The sequence below is a fragment of the Pinus tabuliformis genome, chromosome 6 (assembly GCF_031772625.1).
Source record: "Pinus tabuliformis cultivar Carrire ecotype Pingquan chromosome 6, CPIR1, whole genome shotgun sequence".
Lineage (NCBI taxonomy): Eukaryota > Viridiplantae > Streptophyta > Pinopsida > Pinales > Pinaceae > Pinus > Pinus tabuliformis.
Genome location: NC_142292.1, coordinates 870,217,430 through 870,240,667, shown reverse-complemented (window position 1 = coordinate 870,240,667; position 23,238 = coordinate 870,217,430). Strand labels below are relative to the sequence as shown.

Here is a 23,238-nt window from a genome sequence, read left to right as displayed (position 1 = left end):
GAAATTGAATTTCTGAAAAGGGGCCCTTTCACTGTAAAGGAATTTGATGCTCTTATCAGTGCATTAAGAATAGCTTCTGGAAACACAAATGAAAGGAGAGCTGTACAGAAGAAACACAGAGATGCTCCAAAGCAAAGGGACAGGCAGAACACTGGACCTAATGTTTCTTCTAATGGAAATGCTTTAGAAGCATTAGAAGGCATGGGAGTGAAAATATATGGTCTAGAGGCAACTTATGGAAGCTCTGATAAGGATGTGGTATCTTGGGACAATATAGCAGGATACTATGAGCAAAAAAGGTGACTGATGAAAACAAAAGCTTAGAAGATATTTTGATATCTTTTTGATATTGAGAATTTTTTGTTCTCATTATCATTTGTAGCATATATGCTCATGTCATGTTTCTCATAATTGAATAATTTAACAGAAATTTCAACTCATTTGTCTTTGAGTAGGGTATAGATAAACACACTCTCATTTCTATGTTTGGCTACGTCTGACCCTATTTGAGTTGGGTACCCAGAAAACCACTCCCAGTCATATTTGAGCTGGCTATCTGTAAACCCATTCTCTCATTCCCGTTCATCAATTTTCTTCATAGCATCCTATTTAGCTAAGGGGGGATGTTATGAATGGTGTAAGCTTCACTTTTAACTATGTCTGAGCTTATCTTGCAAGCATTATTAGTGTATTTCTAAGTTTGTCTTAGGGCAACTGAGTCAACACTCATTTATTATATTTTTAGGTCGATTAAGGTTGACCCAATCAATTTTGGCTTTATAACTCCCCTTGGGAAAATTCCATACCTCTTGAGTTGTTTATAAACACATACCCAACTCTCGTTTGTAACATCATCTTGATTTTGATCTACTGATCTTGTTATATAAGTGATGCATTCTTTAACCTAACAACACTTTTACTCTATTGCTCACTCTTTTGTTATGTTTTTTTTGGTCTTTCTTCTTTAGCATATCTGTGCACAATCTCTATACCACACTTATGATCAGCCCCAATGCTCTTGTTATCCGTCATCTAATCTGTCTAGAGGTTGTGATTCCCTAGTTTTGTTCTATTTTTTTTTATTGTGTGAGTTAGGGTTCACTGGTTGGTTTCATTTGATACTGCTAACTCTTGTGAATCTCAAAAATAGTGGAATGCAATTCAAACATTATTCTCATGGAGTGGTAAGGATTCTTTAGCTTTATAGTCTTAAAGTTCAATTTTTTTTAACTACATTATACTACCACATTGCACATAACCATCCTATGATATAATTGAGTTACATGGATATTAATTAAAATAGGAGTGGAGCCAAAAACATCCTTTCAATTGGTAGTGAATTTTGTGGTAGCAATAAGGTCTTGAATGTATGATGTTTGTGGACGGGGACATTAAATTGGAGTTCGTGGTCTATTTAATTTCATAAAATGTAAGGCATATGTCTAGTCACATAGTTCTCTAAATTTTGATTTATCAGGAAGATTTTTATGCTTAAAGTGGTTAAATCAATTGAATCCTTGCGGAGAGTTTTAAATATTGCTTAAGGTGTAGCAACAATGGAAAATTTATCCATCTAGAATCTGGATATTACGGAGTTGTGGAGCATGTTTCTCAGACACATTACTATATCTCAGAGGTGTTCCTAAGGTTTTTACACCTTGTATATATTTCTTGCTTCTAGAATTTTCACTTGAGGCTTGGCATGGTTCACAAATTTTTCCTTTGCTCATTTGAATAAACTTGAATCAAATTTTTCCTTTGTTCTTTCTAATAAACATGAATCTGTTCTCTTGCACATGAATTATCAACAGTTTAAATGACTTTGCTTTGGCATTGAGAAAGAAAACGATGACATAGTATGTTAAGTTCTACATTGATTTATTTTTACAGGGAAATAGAGGACACTGTCTTGTTGGCTCTACGACAACCAGAGATATATGATAACATAGCAAAAGGAACTAGGTGCAAATTTGAATCTAATCGACCTCGAGCGGTACTCTTTGAAGGACCTCCAGGTGCTTTTTTAGTAGCAAATTTCTCTATAATACAAGTCAGGGCAATCTGATTGAAATGTAAAGTACTATTATTGTCATATTAAATTGTTGAGATTTGATTTGGGAACATTCAAAACTTTAGACAACTAGATTTTAAACACAATGACTTATACTATCTAGTGATGAAAGTGCCCATATGGCTTGTTACAACCTGAAAATGCACTGTTCATTTTGCATACCTCAAGAGAAATTATTGGTCATTTTTCTACCTTAGGAAGGTTCCTAAAGTCAGCATGCAATGCATGGAAGTGTGTCCCCTTTGAAGATTAGTTTCAAATGCACAGTCTTGGAGGGCACATTTGGGTTTGATCTTTGCTTGAGCATGGTTGTATCCTTCATTCATGGATTACTTAGGACAATATAGGGCTCATTTGGAAGGCAAACAACACATTAAAGAGGTGAGCTACCTTAGGAGGGTTACTATGTGAACCCTAGCCCCATTCATATGTCAAATCAAGGCACTTCCACATATATCAATGCACTTCTATGTATTTGGAAGCATATTTCACATTTTGAGGTTTTTGGGGGTAAAGACATTGTTTGAGGCATGTTCCACGCTGTAATATCCCTAATTTCCTTAGCCACTTAGGAAATATTACAATTTTTGATAATTTTGAAATTAGCAACAATTTTTGGTATTTTGACTTAGGAGAAGGAGAAAATCGAATTTTTGGTGGGTTGTGGGGGGCACACACAAAGGGAATTCACACTCCCTTAGGAAAAACGCACTTGTGGAGAGAGAAAGAAGGAGAGGGAAGGTGTACTAGTGGAGAATGGGGCCCATGAGGAGAGGAGGAGGGCAACAAGCATAAATAGAAGATGAGGGCCATCATTTAGGGGCTTGTGTTGTTTAGCCAAGTCAACATTGCGCTGTTTAGCACCCGAGATTTCCGGGCGAGAATCCCACCTCTTCTTCAGTGGACCTCGAGTGCCACCCTAGGAGAGTCATACATTACACTTTCAGAGCCATTACAAAGCCGATTGCAGGAGTCGTTTCCCTTGTCCCGCATGTGGGAGGATGCAGTTGCAAATCTCACACCACTTGGGGAGATAATTGTAGTGGTCGGGAGAACCCAAGTCTTTCAGGAGTGTTTGGCCTTGTCATTTGTTAGAGATTTTAGGTGGTTGCAGGGCAGAATTCTGGGGCAATTCCACAGGCCGAATTTGTCTTTTTGGGCCTGCACAGGGCTCTCATTGGCAGCTTTGTGTAGAGGTTGAAGGACAAGTAGAAATTGGGATTTAGGGGCTGGAGTAATAAGGGGATTAGGTGAGGAAATTTTGGCAAAAGGTTGAGGAGAAATTGGGGAGCAATTAGGGAGCATTGGACTAGAACTCTTAGCAGTGCATACAGGAGGAGGGACTAGGTAATTTGCACTAGTTTGTGGGTATTTGGGAGATTTGGGTTGGAGCCAAACCCTTTCTGGGTTATGTTGGACTTGTTGAGGAGAGGCACCTGTGAAAATTTCAATACTGAAATCCTATTGCAGCAACTGGAAATTATTTTTCTAATTCTTAATTAATTTAACAATTTATCTGCTACAACAAATACCAACTAATTCACACTGCAACCTTCACAAATAAAACTGTGGAAAATAATAGCGTTGAAAACTCAGAAAAGCTAGCACACACATCAAAATTGTTACAGTTATTTTTGGAAAAATGTCCCAGAAAAAACCCAATGCGGGAAAACCGTTGTAGCAGTTGAGGGTTTTATTATTATTACTCGACAGTGAGAAATTTTGATTACAATCTGGATGTCGAAAATTGGCTATCTTGCAGGGAAAATACTGGCAAAAATATCTTAAGGTAAATTGCCCTCACTTTGAGCAATCCTGACACTTGACTACCACTAAAAAGCAAGCCATCCAACTGAGAATGCACAGGCTCTGCGTCAACCCGGAGTTTCCTGCCACACGTGCTGCCCGAATTGTCTGCGAATCACGCTGTCCTGCCTATCGCTGATAGGGAAAACACTTCTCTGGCACTTTAAACATCTGCCCGACCTTTGGAAATGAAAACATCTTACTTCCTCAACAAATCGAACTGCCCAATGAAGCCCCTGCGCTTCCTCTGTGCAGCGTCCTGGAGAAATTTCTTCCTTTCTCTACAATGCACTTCGCTGGATCTGGAGAACTTCCTCCGATCTCATTGTCTATGCTTCCCTACTGAAGCTTGAACTCTTCTAGCACTGCTGGCTCTCTGGAAAATCAAACTCTCCAAGGAAATCGAACTCTCTATGGTTCTCACAAGTGTATTCACCATCTACCCATCGACTTCTTCTTATAATCCTCTATTGGACCTCCAAAGGCCATGATTAGAACTTAATCAAGGGTCCAGATTAATTTCATGTCGATCTGTGTGAGTTTCTAGATGATTCACAACTTATCTCAATTAATTCTGATTAATTAACCCCTTTTTCTAAGTTTAGACTTAAGAAATAATTAAAAATAGGCTAATAATCTAATTGAGACACTTCTAGGTGGATTTTCTAGAAATGATTTCTTGGTTATGGAGAACTCATGTGTTTTAGTCTCTCCAGAAAGTTTCGAGACTAGAACACCTCTGATGCTATAGAAACTAACACTCCCTCTTAGTGAGAAAGTTGTTCTCTCTCTAGTGCTGCACATCCTGTCAGAACACCTTGTTTCTTTACCAACCTCTGTCACCCTGTTGCTGTTTGGCCACTGCCTACCAACCACTGTGCAACTTTGATGTTGCATTTGTGCTGCTACTGACACAGCTGTATTGCTGCCAACTCTGCATATGCACTGCAACTCCCTCTTATTTGTTGCTGTTGCAATTGTAACCACTGCAACTGAGAAGCATCCTAAATAGCAAATCAACTTTGTTCAGTATGATGCATCAATCTCTCGAATCCTGACTGCTACTAGCCTCTGCATTGACCACTGGGAATCTGCACTACTGCTGACTCTACTACTGAGCCACTTGCTCTGCTGCCAACACTGCACTGCGCTTCTCTACTCTTGACTGCAACTAGTCTGCCTCTGTCACTTCGGAATTTGGCTGCATCACTGACACTGATCCATCCTGCTATTGAATATTGTGGGCCCTTGCAGCAAGGTAATGATCCATGAGGAGGACACCTCAATGGACCTTGCCCATGTCTGTGCTGCTCTTGGACTAAAGCTCTAAATCGCCCCACCTCTCTCCTGGAGGTATATCTGCAAACATCGCAAAGTCTTCCTCCAACCTGGAGGAAAAATTATCAATCTCTGCGGGCGTTGCTACCTCATCCTACTTCCTTTGCTTGTCCTTATACTTGAGAGGACACTGAGTACTGTAGTGGTTGAACTCACCACATCTGAAGCACTTGATCTTTGACAGGTCCTTCTTCTTCTTCATTTCCCCCTGCCCCTGACTGGGACCCTTAGATTCTAGGGCTACATTTTCCTCTTCCTTCTCACCCTGTGGTCCCTTACTGTTGCTGCCGTTGATGGTACTCTTTACTAGAGCCCGCCACAACTCCTCCTGTTGTAGATCGGACCACATCATGTCCCACTTAGGAAAGTTGTCTATGCCCAAGATACTTTGGACAAATACTTGCCAGTCATCTGATACATTATTCAGTGCCAATCGTACAAGCTCTGTGGGTTGGGGTGCTTCCCCAACCGCTGCTAGTTGATCTTTGACTTCTTGAAGTCTGGTGAGGAAGCCATCTTTGCTTTCGCCCTTCTGCATCCTTATGCTTTTTAGCTTCTTCTGGAGAAACATCTTCTGATGCTTGGAAGAACTCTGAAATAGCTCAGAAAGAGTATCCCACATCTACTTGGCCATACCTTTGTCTGCCACATGTGAGAGTAGATGGTCTCAAAATCCATCCAAAATCATCCTCTTCGCCTTTGCCATTTCTCTCCTGTACTCTTTGAGTTGATCGACATCCTGGGGTACTGCTACCACATTTTATTCATAGATCTTCAGGCCATATTCATGCAGAAGGAAGGACATCGTAGCTTTCTAGATGACATAGTTGGAGGCTTCCTCCAACCTATCCTGGTCTCTGAGCCCAATTGTGGCAATCTTAGAAACTGTCAAAAACTCCGTCTTTCCCTTTGCTTGGCTGCTGGTTTTGCTATTCGCACTCCCTTCCGGAGTGAGGAAATCTGCTCTCAACTACTGCCAATCTGCAACTGGAAAATCAAACTTCTGAGACTCGAAGTCCCTTGAGAGAAATTTTTCCTCTGTGTGCGCTTTTCTCTTCCACCTGACATTGATTCTGCTGCTGCAAAACTTTGCGTCTAACAAAGGAGTCTATTCAACGAAAATCTGAGCTGTTGTTTCTCCCTCTACCCGCTGGAATCAGTAATCTGCGCAAATCGAATTTTCTGCCACCGTGCAATTGAAAAGCGAACCCTTGCCCAGTAATTCGCACTGCTTGGCTAGGCACTGCACAAACTTCGAGAATTTCAGCCTGATGCTCCCTCTGAACAACAAAATTCTTTTCTTCTACTTCTAAGCTTCCCGGCTAATCAATCACACTCTGATACCATGTGAAAATTTCAATACTAAAATCCTATTGCAGCAACTGGAAATTAATTTTCTAATTGTTAATTAATTTAACAATTTATATGCTACAACAAATACCAAATAATTCACCCTGCAACCTTCACAAATAAAATTACGGAAAATAATAGCGCTGAAAATTGAGAAAGTCTAGCACACACATATTAAAATTGACACAGTTATATTTGGACAAAGGTCGCAAGAAAAACCTAATGCGGGAAAACCGGTGCAACAACTGAGGGTTTTATTATTATTATGCAACTGTGAGAAATTCAGAGTACAATCTAGATGCCGAAAACAGGCTATCCTTCAGAGAAAATACTGGCAAAATATCTTGAGGGAAATTACCCTCACTTTGAGTAATCCCGACACTTGACTGCCATTGAAAAGCAAGTTGTCCAATTGGGTTTGAGTAGGCTTTGCATCAAATTTGGCGTTGCCCGCCACACATGTTGCCCAAATTGTCTGCTAATCAAGCCCTCTTGCCTGTTGTTGACAAGGAAAATGCTTCTCCGACACTCTGGAACCTCAGCTTGGCCTCTGGAATTGAAAACATATTCCTTCCTCAGCAAATTGAACTACCCAATGAAGCCCCTGCGCTGCCTCTGCGCAAATTCTTGGAGAAATTCCATCCTTTCTCTGCAATGCACTTCATCGGATCTGGAGAACTTCCTCCGGCCTCACTATCTCTGCCCCTCACTATCTCTGCTTCCTTACTGAAGCTCGAACTCTTCTAGCACTGTTAACTCTCTAGAAAATCGAACTCTCGAAGGAAATTGAACTCTCTGTGGTTCTCACAAGTGTATTCTCCATCTACCCATTGACTTCTTATAATCCTTTGTTGGCCCTCCAACGACCAAGATTAGAACTTAATCAAGGGCCCAAATTAATTTCTTGTCGATTTGTGTGAGTTTCTAGATGATTCATGCCTTATCTCAATTAATTCTCATTAGTTAGCTCCTTTTCCTAAGTTTAGACTTAGGATATAATTCAAAATAGACTAATAACCTAATTGAGATACTTCTAGGTGGAATTTCCATAAACGATTTCGGGGTTATGGAGAACTCATGTGTTTAACTCATGTGTTGAAGTCTCTCCACAAAGTTCTGAGACTAGAACATCTACGATGTTACTAAAACTAACAACACCAGCTTGAGGGGCATAATTTTTTGAGCACTTCTGACTCCTGAGAGCATGATTCCTAGTTTCATCCAACAGCCAACAATAGAAATTGTTGGAGGGTGCAGTTCACCCTGAGACCATTTCCACCACTTGGGGTTATGGGATACTTTTGGGCCTTGCCGGGCATCTAGTGAGGAGGCCACCATCAGAGCACTCCATGCACTCTTAGATACGTTCCCCCATTTTCCTTCCAACAACAACAAGCAATTCTTCATGGGCATGCGTCGTTTTTCCTGGATCTTTCCAACATTTGAGCATTGTAGTCACACTTGGGTTCTTGCCATAACTTGCAGTAGCAAGCCCAGGTTACTTTGATCTCATCTATTGTACTCATATTTATCAAAATTAATACAATGAATCAAAGTTTTCGCTCATATTTCCATGTTCAAATGTGTATGGTTGTGCATTTCTGAATTTTGTAGATGTAGCTAGTCCATTGCTTCTGTTATCTATGGTATTTTTCCATTTGGAATATTATAGTGTTATTAGAGCATGATCTGGGCCAACTGTGGGGTAACTAGCAAGATCATGGTAGATATGGGCATGTATGCACAGTGATGGGTGAAACCATAGACAAACCCATGGCTCAAGGAAGATTCAATATGCAGGAATTTTGGGGTGGAATCTGCTAGAACGATGAGAGGTTTGTGAAAATTTCAAGTCTTGAAATCCTATTGCATAATTAGAAATTATTCTTCTAATTTTACAATTTATTTACAACGACAAATACTGAATAAATCACACTGCAATCTTCACAAATAAAACTACGAAAAATAATAGCGCTAGAAACTAAGAAATATGTTAGCGCACACATAAAAATTAACACAGTTATTTTTGGACAAATGTCCCCCGGAAAACCCCAACTTGGGAAAACTGGTGCAACAACTGAGGGTTTTTATTATTAAGTATCAGTGAAATTATCTAAGTACATTCTGGATGCCAAATGTTGGCAATCCTGTAGAGAAAATATTGGAAAAAATATTTGGAGGGAAATTACCCTCATTCCGAGCAATCCCGACATTGTGTGAGCTCTGAAAGGCTAGTTGTCCAACTTGGCCTGCACAAGCCCTGCGACAACCTGATGCTGCCTTCAACACATGCTGCTTGAATCGACTGCCAGTCTAGCCGTCTTGCTTGCTGCTGACTGGGAAAATGCTTCTCCAACCCTCTAGAACCTTTGCTCGACCTCTGGAACTGAAAACGTCTTCCTTCCTTAGCAAATCGAACTACCCTCTAAAAACTCTACGCAAGCTCTTGGAGAAATTTCGGCCTCTCTCTGCAATGCACTCATTGGATCTATAAATCTTCCTCCGACTTCACTGTCTCTGCTTCCTTACTAAAGCTCGAACTCTTCCAGCACTGTTGGCTCTCTGGAAAATTGAACTCTTCAAGGAAATCAAACTCTTTATGGTTCTCACAAGTGTGTTTTCCATCTACCCATCGAATTCTTCTTATAATCTTCTATAGGACCTCCAACGGCCAAGATTAAGACTTAATCAAGGGGCCTAGATTAATTCCTTGTCAATCCATCTGATTTTCTAGATGATTCACACCTTATCTCAATTAATTATGATTAATTAACCCGTTTTCCTATGTTTAGACTTAGTAAATAATTAAAAATAGACTAATAATCTAATTGAGACACTTCTAGGTGGAATTTCTAGAAATGATTTATGGGTTATGGAGAACCCATGCCTTTTAGCCTCTCAAAGTTTCGAGACTATAACACCTCTGATGCTACAGAAACTAACAAGGTTGGTCCAGTTGAGGAAGGTGTCAGACCAAATCCATCCTCATCCTTACAACAGAGACACTAGAGGTGCGCAGGCCATGGGGGTGCAACCATCTACACCATGTGGGGAAAGTCGACAAAATCAGGGCACTAGATCTCCTCAAAAGGAGCAGACAGGACAGGGACAGTTAGAGGGTGAGACTAGGAGGCGCTTTTGCTGGTGGAGACCTGGCTTTAGATATCAGGAGCCTGAGGAGGAGGTTGAGCATGAGGTTGAGGGCACACAAGGTTGTGAGGAGCACGTAGATATACCCAGCGTGACGCAAGAGTCACCCTTGTTGGAGATTCCTTTGATAGCTCTGGCTGACACCTTGGGGGAGAGAGTAGAGCATACACCCATAGGGCCATCCATTGATGAGGTGCCAAGAGACATAGATGTGTCCATTGTTGAGAAGGTGCCATCTGTTGTTGAGGTGTTCGGGGCTGTGTCTGAGTTTTTAGGTGATAGCAGTGCGCAACAGATTAGTGAGGTGCTAGGAGACATATCCACCATTGATGAGGTGCCAGGAGACACCGAGGTATCCACCATTGATGAGGTGGCAGGAGACACCGAGGTATCCACCATTGATGAGGTGCTAGGAGGCATATCCATTGATGAGGTGCTGATAGGCATAGAGGTACCTAGAGCTATGCTCGAGTTTATAGATTTTGGCCACCCACAGTTGTTTCATTAGCTCTAGGCCGACCTTCTAGCATAGAAAAAGGAGGTCATGACAGTCTGAGAGACCATTCTGTAGCAGAATGAGGAGTTGGATGGTATGAGAGTGGTTTGTTTCGATTCAGCGACCAAGCTGACTCACGTTGGGGACGGTTGCATTCCCTAATGGTACTTCTAGAGGAGTACACATTGGAGCATCGGAGCAACCCACTTCAGGCATACATAGGTGGGGCTGATAGCACTGTTAGGTTACCTTTGCACATTGGAGAGGGAGAGGCAGAGCTTCCTAGTCAGATCTCATGTGTTGACTTGGACAGTGAGACGAGGCGACATGAGTTGTGTAGGGCGCAACATTCCCATGATGAGGTTGTTGTGCATGTTGGTACACGTGCGTTTGATCCTATCCTTTGGGTTGGATGGAAAGAGATTCTGAGTTGGTATTGTTACTGCTCAAACTAGCAGGGGTCCTAAAAGGGGATCCTTGAAGGGCTACTACTAGGCTAAGGGCAACAAATGGAGCAATAGCCCACTGTCACCTCGGCTAAGGCTCCCTGCTCTTTACGGACTTTCACCGATGGGAGGAGACCCGTTATGATGAGGATCACTAAATGGATAGACTAATGATAGGGTGAGGGGTGATCCTAGAAGCCTATTCACAAGAGAGGCTCAAATATGTGGCTTGCTTGCTTTGGAGGCAAGGTTTAAAGCTCTCAAGGAAGGGTTTAAGGGGAATTTCAAGGTTTAGGTTTAAGGTATGTATCTTATAATGGAGGTTCCTAGACCTTGGAATTCTTGTGAAAGCTTGGATTTCTAGTTATCCTTGAAGAATTACCCTTAATAGTGTATGGGCCCACACGGGACCAAGTGGACTTGGGGGGTAGGGTTTAACAACCAATGATATGCTTGACCTATTTTGGAGGGGGAAAGAGACCAAAGAAATAATTTTTAATGCAAGACAATGTGAGGGTCCTAATAAGGCTTCTAGCCTAAGGAAACTAAGGCCAAGATTCAATCTCGAGGCTAGGGCTTGAGATATCTCAAAATCCCACCGTCGAAATTTCTTCAAAATTGGAGGTCACTTAGGAGATAGACCATCGCAGTAGGGGCCAAGAGATCAAACTTTTTTGATGGGTGGTTTGCAAGATAAATGATGCTCTAGGAGACCTAATGGGATTGGCTTAGAGAAGGAGAGGGGGTTGGATGAGAAAGCTTTAAGATGATCAGCTTTGGGTGGACCAGTGCCTAATCCTTTGGGGAGAAACTGAGTCAGGTAGAATTATGACTATGGACCTTTGAATTTTCTAGGTTAAGGAGGCCTTAAAGACAACTTTGCTTGGAACATTCATGTATTATACATGGCCCATACATGAAACATTTACTATCCAGAAATAAATTTTTCGTAACTTCGCATAAGAGATGCAACAAATAAGCCCTAGTATAGTGAAATCCCAGCAACAATGTATGTGACAAAATTTGCAAGAAAGAATAGCATTAAAATGTACTTACATGTATAAGAATATATCCAACCATCTAAAAGAACTTGCCATCAAGAAGCTCCAAGACATATGAAAATTACCTAAACATCAAAATTCATTCCATGCTCCAAAAATTTGTCCTCCAAGAAGGACAGCGAAAATATCAAAAGAGATAAAAGTTTCAAATGCAAGTGATGATGCTAAAATGAATCGTCATCACTTCTATTTATATACTTCTAATGAGTTCGATTTAGCGACTTGGGCCTACATTAGCCCCTAAAATAAAATAATGTGCAAAACAACAAACTTTTGGTGACAAGCCCACCAAACTATCTCATAAAGAAAAGAATAAGCCTCTCAAAAGGTCGAATGATCAATAATACATATCGTTGGGCCTTTTAAGAAGCCTGATGAAGTCCATAAGTGCCATAATGATGAATATGACTCCCAAAAGTAGTGGACAAGGGGTTGGCCCCTTGTTCTCCAAATAATAAACCTGTGGTGCTCCCAATGGGTGTGAGGGCACACAAGTAACCTCATGGGTCTCCAAGTAGATCGAAGATGCCTGTAGACCATCTGTAAGGGCTTAGATGATGGTGTAAGTGATGCCACATCAACATACAAGTCCTAGGTCATCTGCCAAGTGCATGGTACAACTGTGGGGCTGACTAGGCATGGTGAACTAGGTGCATCTTCCTCGTCTAATAGGTGAATATCGAGCAATCTCTGAACATCTTTGGGGATCCATGGGGTGTTGTCTATTGCTGTGGAGGCCCATGACTGTTTACACACACCCTACATGTGCCAATGTAGCCCTCTGGAGGGTTAGGACCCTGTATAGGGAGACCAAACCCAAAATGGTGACCATCTACAATCCTGCATAATATCCATTGCGTCCCCTAGCTTTCCAGTACAACAGGTCATTTAAGGAAATCGAGATAAAGAGCTTACGAACATGGGCACTTCATAATGGCATGCCCTTCCATAGTGGGCTTTGGCATGTGCTAATGTCTCTAAGCTCCAAATGGGGTTAACCAAGTACCCTATTAGGTGGTTTCTAGTATCTACCTTTAAAGGGGATAGTATGTCTAAGGTACATACTTCAAAGGGTGGTGGCATGTGATAAAGAGATGAACAAAGTAGGGAGTGAAAGGGGAAGCCTTGGGCCACACGCTGGGGTACAAGGGTAGCTAGTAAAAGGGAAGCCCACACTTGGGTATATAATGTATAGGAGGGAGCAATTGTGGTGCATGAGGTGCCCCGACCTTGATTTTTCCACCCCTTTTTATATGCCTTTTGCTTTTTCTGATTTTTATTTAATTAAATGCTCCGGGCTCAAGGGATAAGAGCATGATGTGTAAGATATACAATGGATACCCCCTTTAAGGTAGGGCGGTTCAGTGCCCACCAGGGGTTGGGACAATCATGGGTTCCTAAATGATAAAGTAGGCTGATCTAGGGCCTATAGGAACCAAGGTGATGGTGATGATGATGGGGTAGAGCTCATGTATTGGTTTTTGCCCACGTGCTAAATGCGTTTGTCCCGACCATCTTTTGCATTTTGTGGTACATATTCTTGTTGAATGTGACCAATTATGCTTTTACTTTTCTTTTCAGCTACATCAACCTCTGGGGCATAATTCTAAGCCCGACCCAAGGTGCGGGCAAGGGGAGGGGAAGGCTAACCCTATGTGGACCGAGGTGGGAGAAATGACGAATGGGGTTATAATGAGTGGAGGGGGAGTGATAAATGTGCATGAGGCAGTGGGGCCACGCAACCAAAATCAGGGTTTCCCATGTAGTACCATCCCTAAAGCCCAAAGGTCGATAAAAGAGATCCCACGGGACTAGGGTCCGAGGTTAACATCCAAAAGAGGTCTAGGGGACAAGAGCACAAACCTAGCCCACTCTTTCCGCCGAATTCCGCCATTAATCCATGCCCATAAGTATCCATGAGAAGCAAACTACAACACTCAATTACCAAATGACAAGGCATAACTTTAGGTTCAGGAGGCTCACCTTCAAACATACGATCATGACAAATGGGTGAGGGACGACATGGTTGGTTCAGGTGGCGGAAAAATGGCTCAACGAGCTAGTTAGCGGCTGCAAGGGGCCGCTGGTTGTCGGCTGAGGACCATCTTGGAGAAATTTTTTCTCCTAGGGATATCACCCACAAAATGGTGGGTAACATTTGGCTCCAACTGGGACGTGATCTCTCGGAAAAGTGGACAAAGCTACTTGAATGGGAGGTCACAAGAACTATAGCAATGTCGTGGTTACCGTAGACCTGTTACCTACACATATAATAGATGAAAAACACAAGGCAACATGCTTTTGCGACATCTCATGATCGCACATGCTTGGATTAGACCCGTAAAATCGACTCATAGAAGTAATCTTTCAAATGTAGTTTTTAGGTCTAAATGTAACTAACGATCATGAGAAATATCATATGACATTAGTTCTAATGCAAAATGAGCATGCAATGCATCCTACCCTAACATGCATACGACGAAGCTAATATTAAGTGTAACCATAAAGCTAGTGCAAGCGACATGTCATTAAATCAATATAAATATTCATACCTACATGATTACTCATGCAACAAATCCCAAAGCGAATGCAAACCCAAACACATGGAGGATGCTGTAGGCGGGAGGTGGGAAAATATGTTTCTCATGTGAGGTAAGAGGAATCCCTAAGAGAAGGAACCCGGGTTAATCTAGAAATGCGGAGCCTTCCCTCTAAGTATTAAATGGTGGAATGAATGATTATCCTTAAGAACCTCTTATCACAATCATTGCTCATAATATTGTGCTTTGAAGATGTCACAAGGTTGTGATGAGAGGGGAACGAAAGGGTGAGGGAAAGAAGGAGTGCAACAAATAGGTTGCTCAATGTGATGGTCACATCGGAGAGGGGAGGTCATGGAGTGATCAAAAACCTGAGGGACTGTCCAAGGATGTAAAGTGTAATCAATGAGGGGCTCTTCCTCGACACTATACTCGGAAGGGGGAAAGGGCTCATGGTCACTTGAGATCATATGACAAGGGGTGAGGGAATCACTCGATGAAGACTCAAGATGATGAACAATAGAAAAGGGCAAAGGGGAAGGTGAAGTTTCAACGAGATCCTAAAAATCCAACTCTAGAGGCTCAAGTGATTTGAATATACTCCCAGAATCATAAGGAAGGTAGGTAGGAACCTTATTGCTTTCCTCATTATAAGCATCAAAGGTCGGGTTCTCCTTAAAAGGAGAATCGATTATTTCCAACTGTCTTTCTTCATGTAAGGGAAAATAATAATTCTCCTTCCCAGGGGTATCGATGGATATGTCATCGCAAGTAATGCCTCGGAGAAAGGGAAAACTACTCTTAGGCTCATCCTCCTTGTCGGTATCATAAATGGGAGCACAATCAAATTGAGGCCCAACAATTTCCCATTTCTTTTTTTCAATGCGGAAATAATCTCCAATGTCATCTTTCAAGGAGCTCATGGGATCACCTTCCTCAAGGTTCTCAAAAGGAAAGTCATCAGGAGTGATATCCTTAAGAAAGGTAAGGTCAGCCTCAACTTTACTTTCCATAGCCTCATCATTCCCAATACACGTGTTCTCAAAATCATTCCGTTCATCATGTGGACCCAACAAGGACTCATCTTCTTTTTCATCAGACAGATCCTCAAGGGTATCTTCATCTTGGTTGGTTGACAAGCGGGATGTCTCTTCCTCCCTCTTCTCTTGAAGAACAACTGCTAAGGTATTTGTTACATGATTTTGGCAATATGCTTCTAGGAGGAGAGCATTAGTGGGGTTTTCTTTATATTCACATTTCATCTTATGAAGCTTCACCTCTTATTCGTGCAAACGAAAGAATACTTCATTAGAATTACATTTCCTTACTAACCCCTTGAATGACCTACTATATTCATCCATTCTTTCTTGCGTGATTTGGAGGCTTAGAGGATCCAACTCTTCATCATTAGGGGAGATGTTCCTCTCCTCATCGCCATTGTCTTTCAATTCTATAACTGACATTTGCTCATCATCCTCACTCACACTTGAGCTTTCAATGTCATCCAATTGATTACCCATTGTGGGACTTTGCGGTTGACTATAACATTTATCATTGATTAGGTCAGTCAAAATATTCAAAGCATAGGTTAGGTGAGCAAGGTCAAAGAGGTGACTAGGATCCCCCTCATAGAAATCCCTCATTATGTCGAGTTGCACTTGTTGTGATCTATAAAACTCGAGCATGAGTTCCATATCCATACCTTCCAATACATTTTGATAAGATTATGCATATTTATTCCCATTCTTTTGCAGTTCATGAATGTCTTGGTCAGTGAGTTTTGCAAATGTAGAACTAAGATTAATCTCTCTTTTACTATAGTCCAGTTTTTATGATCTTGCATATTAGAATTGAAATGGAGTTGCCAAGGTGATTTAAAGTGCCTTGATAGATGCTTGCTTCACCCTACAAGTACTAACTTTAAAGCTTAATGAAAAACTAGGGCTTCGTTCATCCAACAGAGTCACCAATAATGATATGTCAATATGTCGTATGGGGAACAAAACACACGTTCTGTGTTCCCGACAATGACGCCAAAATGTTACTGCTCAAACTTGCAGGGGTTTTAAAAGAGGATCCTTGAAGGGCTACTACTAGGCTAAGGGTAACAAATGGAGCAATAACCCACTATCACCTCGGCTAAGGCTCCATGCTCTTTACGGACTTTCACAGATGGGAGGTGACCTGTTATGATGAGGATCACTAAATGGATAGACCAATGGTAGGGTGAGGGGTGGTCCGAGAAGCCTATTCATAAGAGAGGCTCAAATATGTGTCTTGCTTGCTTTGGAGGCAAGGTTTAAAGCTCTCAAGGAAGGGCTTAAGGGGAATTTCAAGGTTCAAGTTTAAGGTATGTATCTTACAATGGGGGTTCCTAGACCTTGGAATTCTTGTGAAAGCTTGGATTCCCAGTGATCCTTGAAGAATTACTCCGAATAAACACTCTGACAGCTCCATAGCTCCAATCTGCCCCACGAAACCCCATCGTCAGCTACTCTCTGGCCTAGCGTTAGCCCAACGTCACTTTGGCTTTGCCTGCGTCAACCTCTGGAGGCATTGCATCAGTCCTCTTGCCCTTTGCATCACACACGTTGGCCCTCTGAGGCACTGCGCAGCTCCTGGCTGCCTTTGCGTGAGCCCTAGCTGGCTCTGCGTGAACCCTTGGCTGCTTCTGCGTCCCTCTCTCCGGCTACTGCACTGATCCTCCTGGTGCTATCTCTGCCTCTCTGCTTCTGTATTCACTGCCCCTTAGCTGCAACTCTGATCACTCTCTCAACTTTCTCAGCAAACCCAACCCCAGAAAGTTGAAATCTTGATCTCTTGGTGTATTCTCCAAGTGACCCTCAAGCCTCCTCTTATACTTTTCTCGTTGACAAATCAACAGCCGAGATTAAGTCCCTAATCAACGGCTAAGATTAGATCTGGCTTGATCCATTCCTTTTGGACCATTCTAACACAATTTTATATTAATTCACATTAATATTTTATTTTCCCTAAGTTTAGACTTGGGACTCCATTAAAAATATTAATTATTTTAATATCTCCCAAACTGTTTAGAATCTGCCCAAACTCTTTCTGGGTATTAGAGATCTCATGTGCCTTAGCCTCTCTATCAATTTTCGTGGCTAGAGCACATCCGGTGCTACCCCAAATCAACAGATATGAGTTTGTTCTTATCGATGATACAAATGTCTATCTTCCTTATGATATGTACACTTGAGACACGTATGATGCAACTATGATGAGATATCCTAGATGATGTTGATGGAAATTCCTCCCTAGATGAGTGAGAGTGTTAAAATTGGGTAACTATGGGACAATTTCCATTAGATCCCATAAGCCCCAAATAGCAAGCCCTTTGGCCTCAATAGAAAATATTATTTGGACAATCAAATTTTATATATTTAAAATTTGAAACCCCCCTTTTAATGCCTAATTTAGGCCTATCCAAAGGCACCTATTAGGTTGAGCAAATATCTATATAAACCCTATTGAGTTGATCTTCAAAAGGCACCTCGTTTGAATCAATTTTGGTTTTGAGATTTGGATATGTCTCCTCTCTAAAATTATTCGCAAGAGTTATGATCGATGGCAAAGGTCTCTCGCGCGGCAAGTCTCTCCATGGCAGGTCTCTCGAATAGCACAGTCTCTAGCATGACAGGTCTCTCACATCTTCAAAATAACACAAGACTCTCGCATATCTGTTGGCTTATTGGGCCCTCACCTAGGTTCGGAAGAGTTATTAGCCAAACAAATCCCGCAGTTACTAGCCCTTTCGGTAATAGGCCTCGGAGCGCGAAGTGAGGTCTCACCCGAGGTAGCACGGGAGGGTGCTGGAACCAGGTTTCCGCACCCTTGGGATGTCTTGATGTGGTCTGAAGGGGTCGCGGGCCGCTATGTGGCCTCGCGCCACTGTGGGTAATTATTAGACTTCTGCGAAGATTTGTGTGGGTGTACTTTCTTATTAATGAAATTATTAGAGATCTGATCTTCTTTTTATAGTCTTTAAGCAAACATTTGAACTTAAAACCCCATGTGGGCAATTATAAAGAAAGATATAAGCTCATATAACATATCATACATAAATTCAGAACATAAGCAACAAACAAGTCCACAAAAAACCACACAATGACTCAAAAATGCTTATCTTTATTGATCTCCTCTTTACTACAACCAGATCTGCTCTGCGCACTCAACTGCAGGTGTTCGTGCACACAGCTGCGGACTCTACCAGGCCTCTACGCACACAGCTGCAGAGCCTCTATCTCTCTACCAACACCCTTGACTCGGACTTATAGATGCTCCAAGACTAAATTTCTTTACAAACCCATTACATTTCATATCAAAATTTCTTACTTTTCTATACTATTCCTAATTAGCCATGGCTAATTGGAATATTCGATTTTGCTCAATTTTGCCTTATATAGTTATTTATAAATAAAAAGGTGAGGAAAGGGGGGACACAACTCACTTTTTGAATAAAGTCACTCCCTAGTAGCTCAACGTTGTAACTTAAAAGGGGAGCCAAGGGGGCCAAAGGACCACGTAGAGAAGGGGCCCCACGTAGACACTTGGAGGGACTGCGCAGATGGAGAAGGAGCACGTGGCAAGAGAGAGGCTACGTTGGAGGAGGTGGGCCTTAGGGTTTTGAGAGAGGCCAATGCTATAAAGGAGAGAGGAGCCTCCTCATTTGGGCATTCGATTATGTTGCATTTGAGCTAGTCACTTCGACTTAGAGCACGCTGGCTGTTTAGCCTGTCTGTAGCACTGTTTAGTGCATCGAGTGTCTCCATTCGGAGATCTCACCCTTAGCCCTGGGGGACTTCGAGTGCCTACTCGGGCAAGGTAGTTTCATCAGTATTTTGCAGGAGGAGCAATCTCTGGAGTTGAGGAGGAACTGAGCATTTTGATGACTGCGCAGTCTTGAGAGGGGAGGACGCAGTCTCTTTTGGTAGGAGCTCTGGATTGGGTTTATGTGGAGGATTTGAGCTTCGAGATTGAGCAAGGGATCAGCGCTTGCATATTGGAGGATTTTGGCAGAGTCTCAGGTAGAGTTTTGGAGGATTCTCTTCAGGGGTAGCGCAGAGCCTTGAGGGATAGCGTAGATCCTCAAGGGGGTGATTTTTGGGGTCAGCTATCTTAGAAAAGCTTTCTAGGTTTATTGAGCAGAGGTTGATTCCAGAGTTTCAGCATTTTCTGAGGAGGGGAACAGCCCCAAATCCTCACTTGATTCCAGCAGTAGCAGCAGCACAACAGTTCTCTGGCAGCTTGGACGCAGTTCAGAGAGAGGCCATTTCCTTACCATTTTGAGTGTAATTCTTCACTTGGCTTGTGCAAGTCGAGGTGCTATCTTTCTGATCACCTCTTGTACTCTTTCCATTACTCAGTATAATAAAATGGCTTAGCGTTTCTCTCTGCATTTCTCGAGTATTTGCTTATATTCCATGTATACATTATTGTATGTTACACTACTGTTATTTTTATCTCTTTGAGCTTCCCGGCTACTATACCACTTGTGTGTTTTTCTCCTATACTCTTAGAGTCTGGAAAGGGCCAGGTAGCCTCCAGATCTCGTCCTCTTTCCAGAGGCGGCATATCTGGTAAACGTCTTCCCAGTCCATCTCTGGTTGGAGTTTGCTTGTGTTTGAGGGATACCCCTTGATAAGGGATATTACATTTTCAAAAACTGACTTCTAACCATAGAGCGTTGCTCTATTTATACATTTCCATGGTCCGTGAACCATGGGCAGGCCGACTCATTTTACATTATTTTTGGGTGGACAACCCTTTGACTTGACTCATTACACTTCGTGCTCCGCGCATCTCGCGGAGTCTTTACCATACCTTTACCCAAAATTGCGGGCTTTGAGCCCCAAAACCGTTATGCGGGGCCTTTGCTACCCAACAGTTCCCCAACACAATCATTGTGACTCGTCCCAAGTCACTCGGCTGGTGCAATAACCTTCGCGCAGAGGTCGGTCAACAACTTCTATGCTTCGCTTGTACTTGCAGCAAACTCTTCCGCCATTCGCTGTACCTGTTCGATGCGTGCCGCCGACACATCAGTCTCTGTTTCAACTGCTTCGCTAGGTGCATATTCTACTTGCATGTGGGCCACCTTGCGCTCGATGGCGGTGGAAACCGCGAATGCTTCATCAAGCCATGGCTGGAGATGTTTTTTAATGATTGCTTCCTTCTAGCGGGCAGCATCAGCTTGTATCTTTAGGGCCTGGGCCTCCCTCATCTTGGCCAAGCGTTGCATAATAGCAACTGTTTGCACGGTCCCTCTGACATTGTCATAAGCTTGTTGGAGCTCCCTTGCCTCTATTTCTAGTCGCTGTAAGGTTGGATCTTCCTGGAGTGAAGTGAGCGTAATAAGCGACTGATCCAACAAGTCGGCGCACTCCTTCATGGCACGTGTGATCGTTTCCCGCCCGGATTTAATGATGCCTCTGCGCTGCTCAGTGACCTTTGGTGGCGTCGAAGGCTGTACTTACAGTTTCAGCTCTGCAATCTGCAAGTTGAGAGCCAACTGAATCCTCGCGGCCTCCTCCTTTGCTTCACGGAACCCACTAGCCAGCTTGTGGATTCGTATGCCAACAGGCAACTCGGTCGCAATCTCTAGCTCAGGGGCATGCGAACATGCTTCCCCTACAAGTTGCTCCAACTGCTGACTCTGTGCGACCGCTTCGTCCCGTTGGAGGCTCAACTGTTCTATATTAATTCTCTGTTCGCTGAGTACCTATTCCGCGCGTCCTTCCCTGGCGCGGAGCTCCATTGTTGCGTTGTCCTAGAGCTGGTACAAGCTTTCGCGTGGGAGGGCAGCCAAATTTAATCCAAGCCCCGTAAGCCGGCCCACCACAGCTCTGTCCGCCGCATTTTCTGTTATCAATGCTCCTGCTGGGATCGCGATAGTATTAGCCATTTGGGCCTTTAGCAGCTGCTCAGTGGCTGACATACCCGTAACTTCATGAGTAGCGATGGTTCCCGGCTATGATGCCCATGTCCCAAGTTCCTGTATCTGCGTGTGGAGCGCCCCCAACACAATCTATTGCTCTGACATGGCCTCGTCGATTGCTTCCTGGGTGACTTCGCGAACTGTGTCCCCTATGTCACCTAGGTCGCCCTTGGTCAATGTGGTTAGTTCTCCGTCCCATTTAGATGCCTTGGCCTTTTTCCGCGGCTTCGTCTGTTCTGTCGGCGATGACCATTTTAAGGGTACTCCCATGGTGGTTGGCGGCGTTCCTTTCGTTCCTATATCCGCGGCTGTCTCTGTGGGCACCTTCGAACCGCTTTCATCCTTTGTCGTCGCAACCCCTCCTGCTGGTGCCTTGCTTGTCGAAGTCTGCGCCGCCTCCCGGGCCACCCGAACTTCCACAGCGTGTTGTTCGTTCCGCTTTTGCTGTGCGTCGCGCTTAGCTTCAGCCTTCTGTTTCTGGATGGCGGCCTCATTGTGCCCCACTGCATCTGGTCCGCGCCATTCTGGTGGCTAGGTATGCAATACCACATAGATAGCTTCGTCAATGGCGATGAAAGGAAGTGTGGACCACGTCTGGTTGGGGTCCTTGCGCGCCCCGAGGTAGACAAAGTGCATATCGGCCTTAAACTCAGCTACGGTCTTTACATTGTCATATACCTCGGTGGACAACCGGGGTTGCTGGTTGATCCATTGGCGGACGTTTGCATCCATGAGTATCCAGAAAATCTTGATGTCTCGAATTCTGGCAGCGTCCTTGGTCGCCCAGAGTGACGCATATTTGGTAGCTTCCGGCCAATCCTGGTCCAGGGAGGGAAACTGGCTGTCTTCGGGTAATTCGCTGGTAACCAACATGATGGATAACAGCAGCCACGCATAGTGGAAGGTCTTGCCCTCCTCTTGGACCTCCCTACAGTTGGTCAGGAACTCGTCACAAAGGAACTGCGCCCAATTGAACTGTTCCCCTGCTGCGCATTGCTCCGCTAGCGCGACAACGATCACTGGAACCTCGTTGCCGTGGCATTTCTGCATCACTTTCCCGGCCAACAGCGGGGTAGCAACGCGGACTGCTTTGTCTAAAATACTGTCAATAGCATACCCTTGCTGCCCTTTGTCCAACTTGTATTTCTTTTTAGGGTTTCTATCATCGTCATATCGCCACTCTTATCAACGATTTCCATGGGGTCTCTTCCTTCACAGGGAAGCTGCGAGATCCTATGAATGAGTTCTGCCGTGATGTGGACGGGTTTGTCTATCCATAAGTATCCATCGTGTACCAGACAGAGCAGCTGTCTGATGACCAATATTGTAATAGGGGGTCGGAGAAAGTGGGGAATGGATAGGAGACAGAGCAACCCGACTTCCTCCACCTTTCGCAACCATTCCTTTGGCTGAAGTGTCGTAACCGTCCCTTCCGCACTTTGCTCCATTAGTTTGCTAGTCACCAAATGGGGAAATTTTTCTATATCTGCAAGGTCCCAGTCTTCAAATTTCATCATTGAAATGCGGCCAGTCACCGTGCCTTCAAGTGGAACCCCTTTTGGAAGAGATGGGGTGATGAGTATGTTGTCCACGGCATCTGGATCATTAGGGATCTTGGCCTTCCCTTTCCTGGGAGGCACATACTTAGGGTGCCTTACTGGTTGGGGGTCTTCTTCGCTTTCTTCGTCGAGTTCGACTTCTTTGATATAGGTCGGAGAATCCTCGACTTCTTCATCGCTCTCAATTGTAATAGTTTTGCCTTTTTCCTCCATCGTCAATTTACTGACTCGCGGATTTCACGGAGACGTCCGGACCGGTCCTGCTACTTGGGGATTCTTCTTAGATCGTGGTGTCTTGGGGGATTTAGGAACTTCAGCTGTCTGCGGCGTAGGATTCTGTGTAACGTCCTTGGTGGTGGCTATCGACCGGAGTAATTGCTCTCGCAATTCCTTTGGCAATTCCTGAAACCACGAGCTTTCTTTCATCAGTTTTTCATTCATCGTGCTCCTCTCGGTTTGAACC

The 23,238-nt window shown here is 43.4% G+C and overlaps 1 protein-coding gene across 3 annotated transcripts in view; it reads left to right on the top strand.

The window, feature by feature from the left end:
• LOC149261654 (P-loop containing nucleoside triphosphate hydrolases superfamily protein) overlaps positions 1-23,238 on the top strand; it is a 407,150-nt gene that overhangs the window by 141,263 nt on the left and 242,649 nt on the right. For 2 of the 3 annotated variants that reach the window (XM_089422571.1, XM_089422565.1), the window contains exons 6-7: positions 1-299; positions 1,891-2,015. In XM_089422571.1, the coding sequence (XP_089278697.1) occupies positions 1-299; positions 1,891-2,015 (424 nt within the window). The remainder of the gene's footprint in view (positions 300-1,890; positions 2,016-23,238) is intronic. The other variant, XM_089422575.1, reaches the window with a different exon arrangement.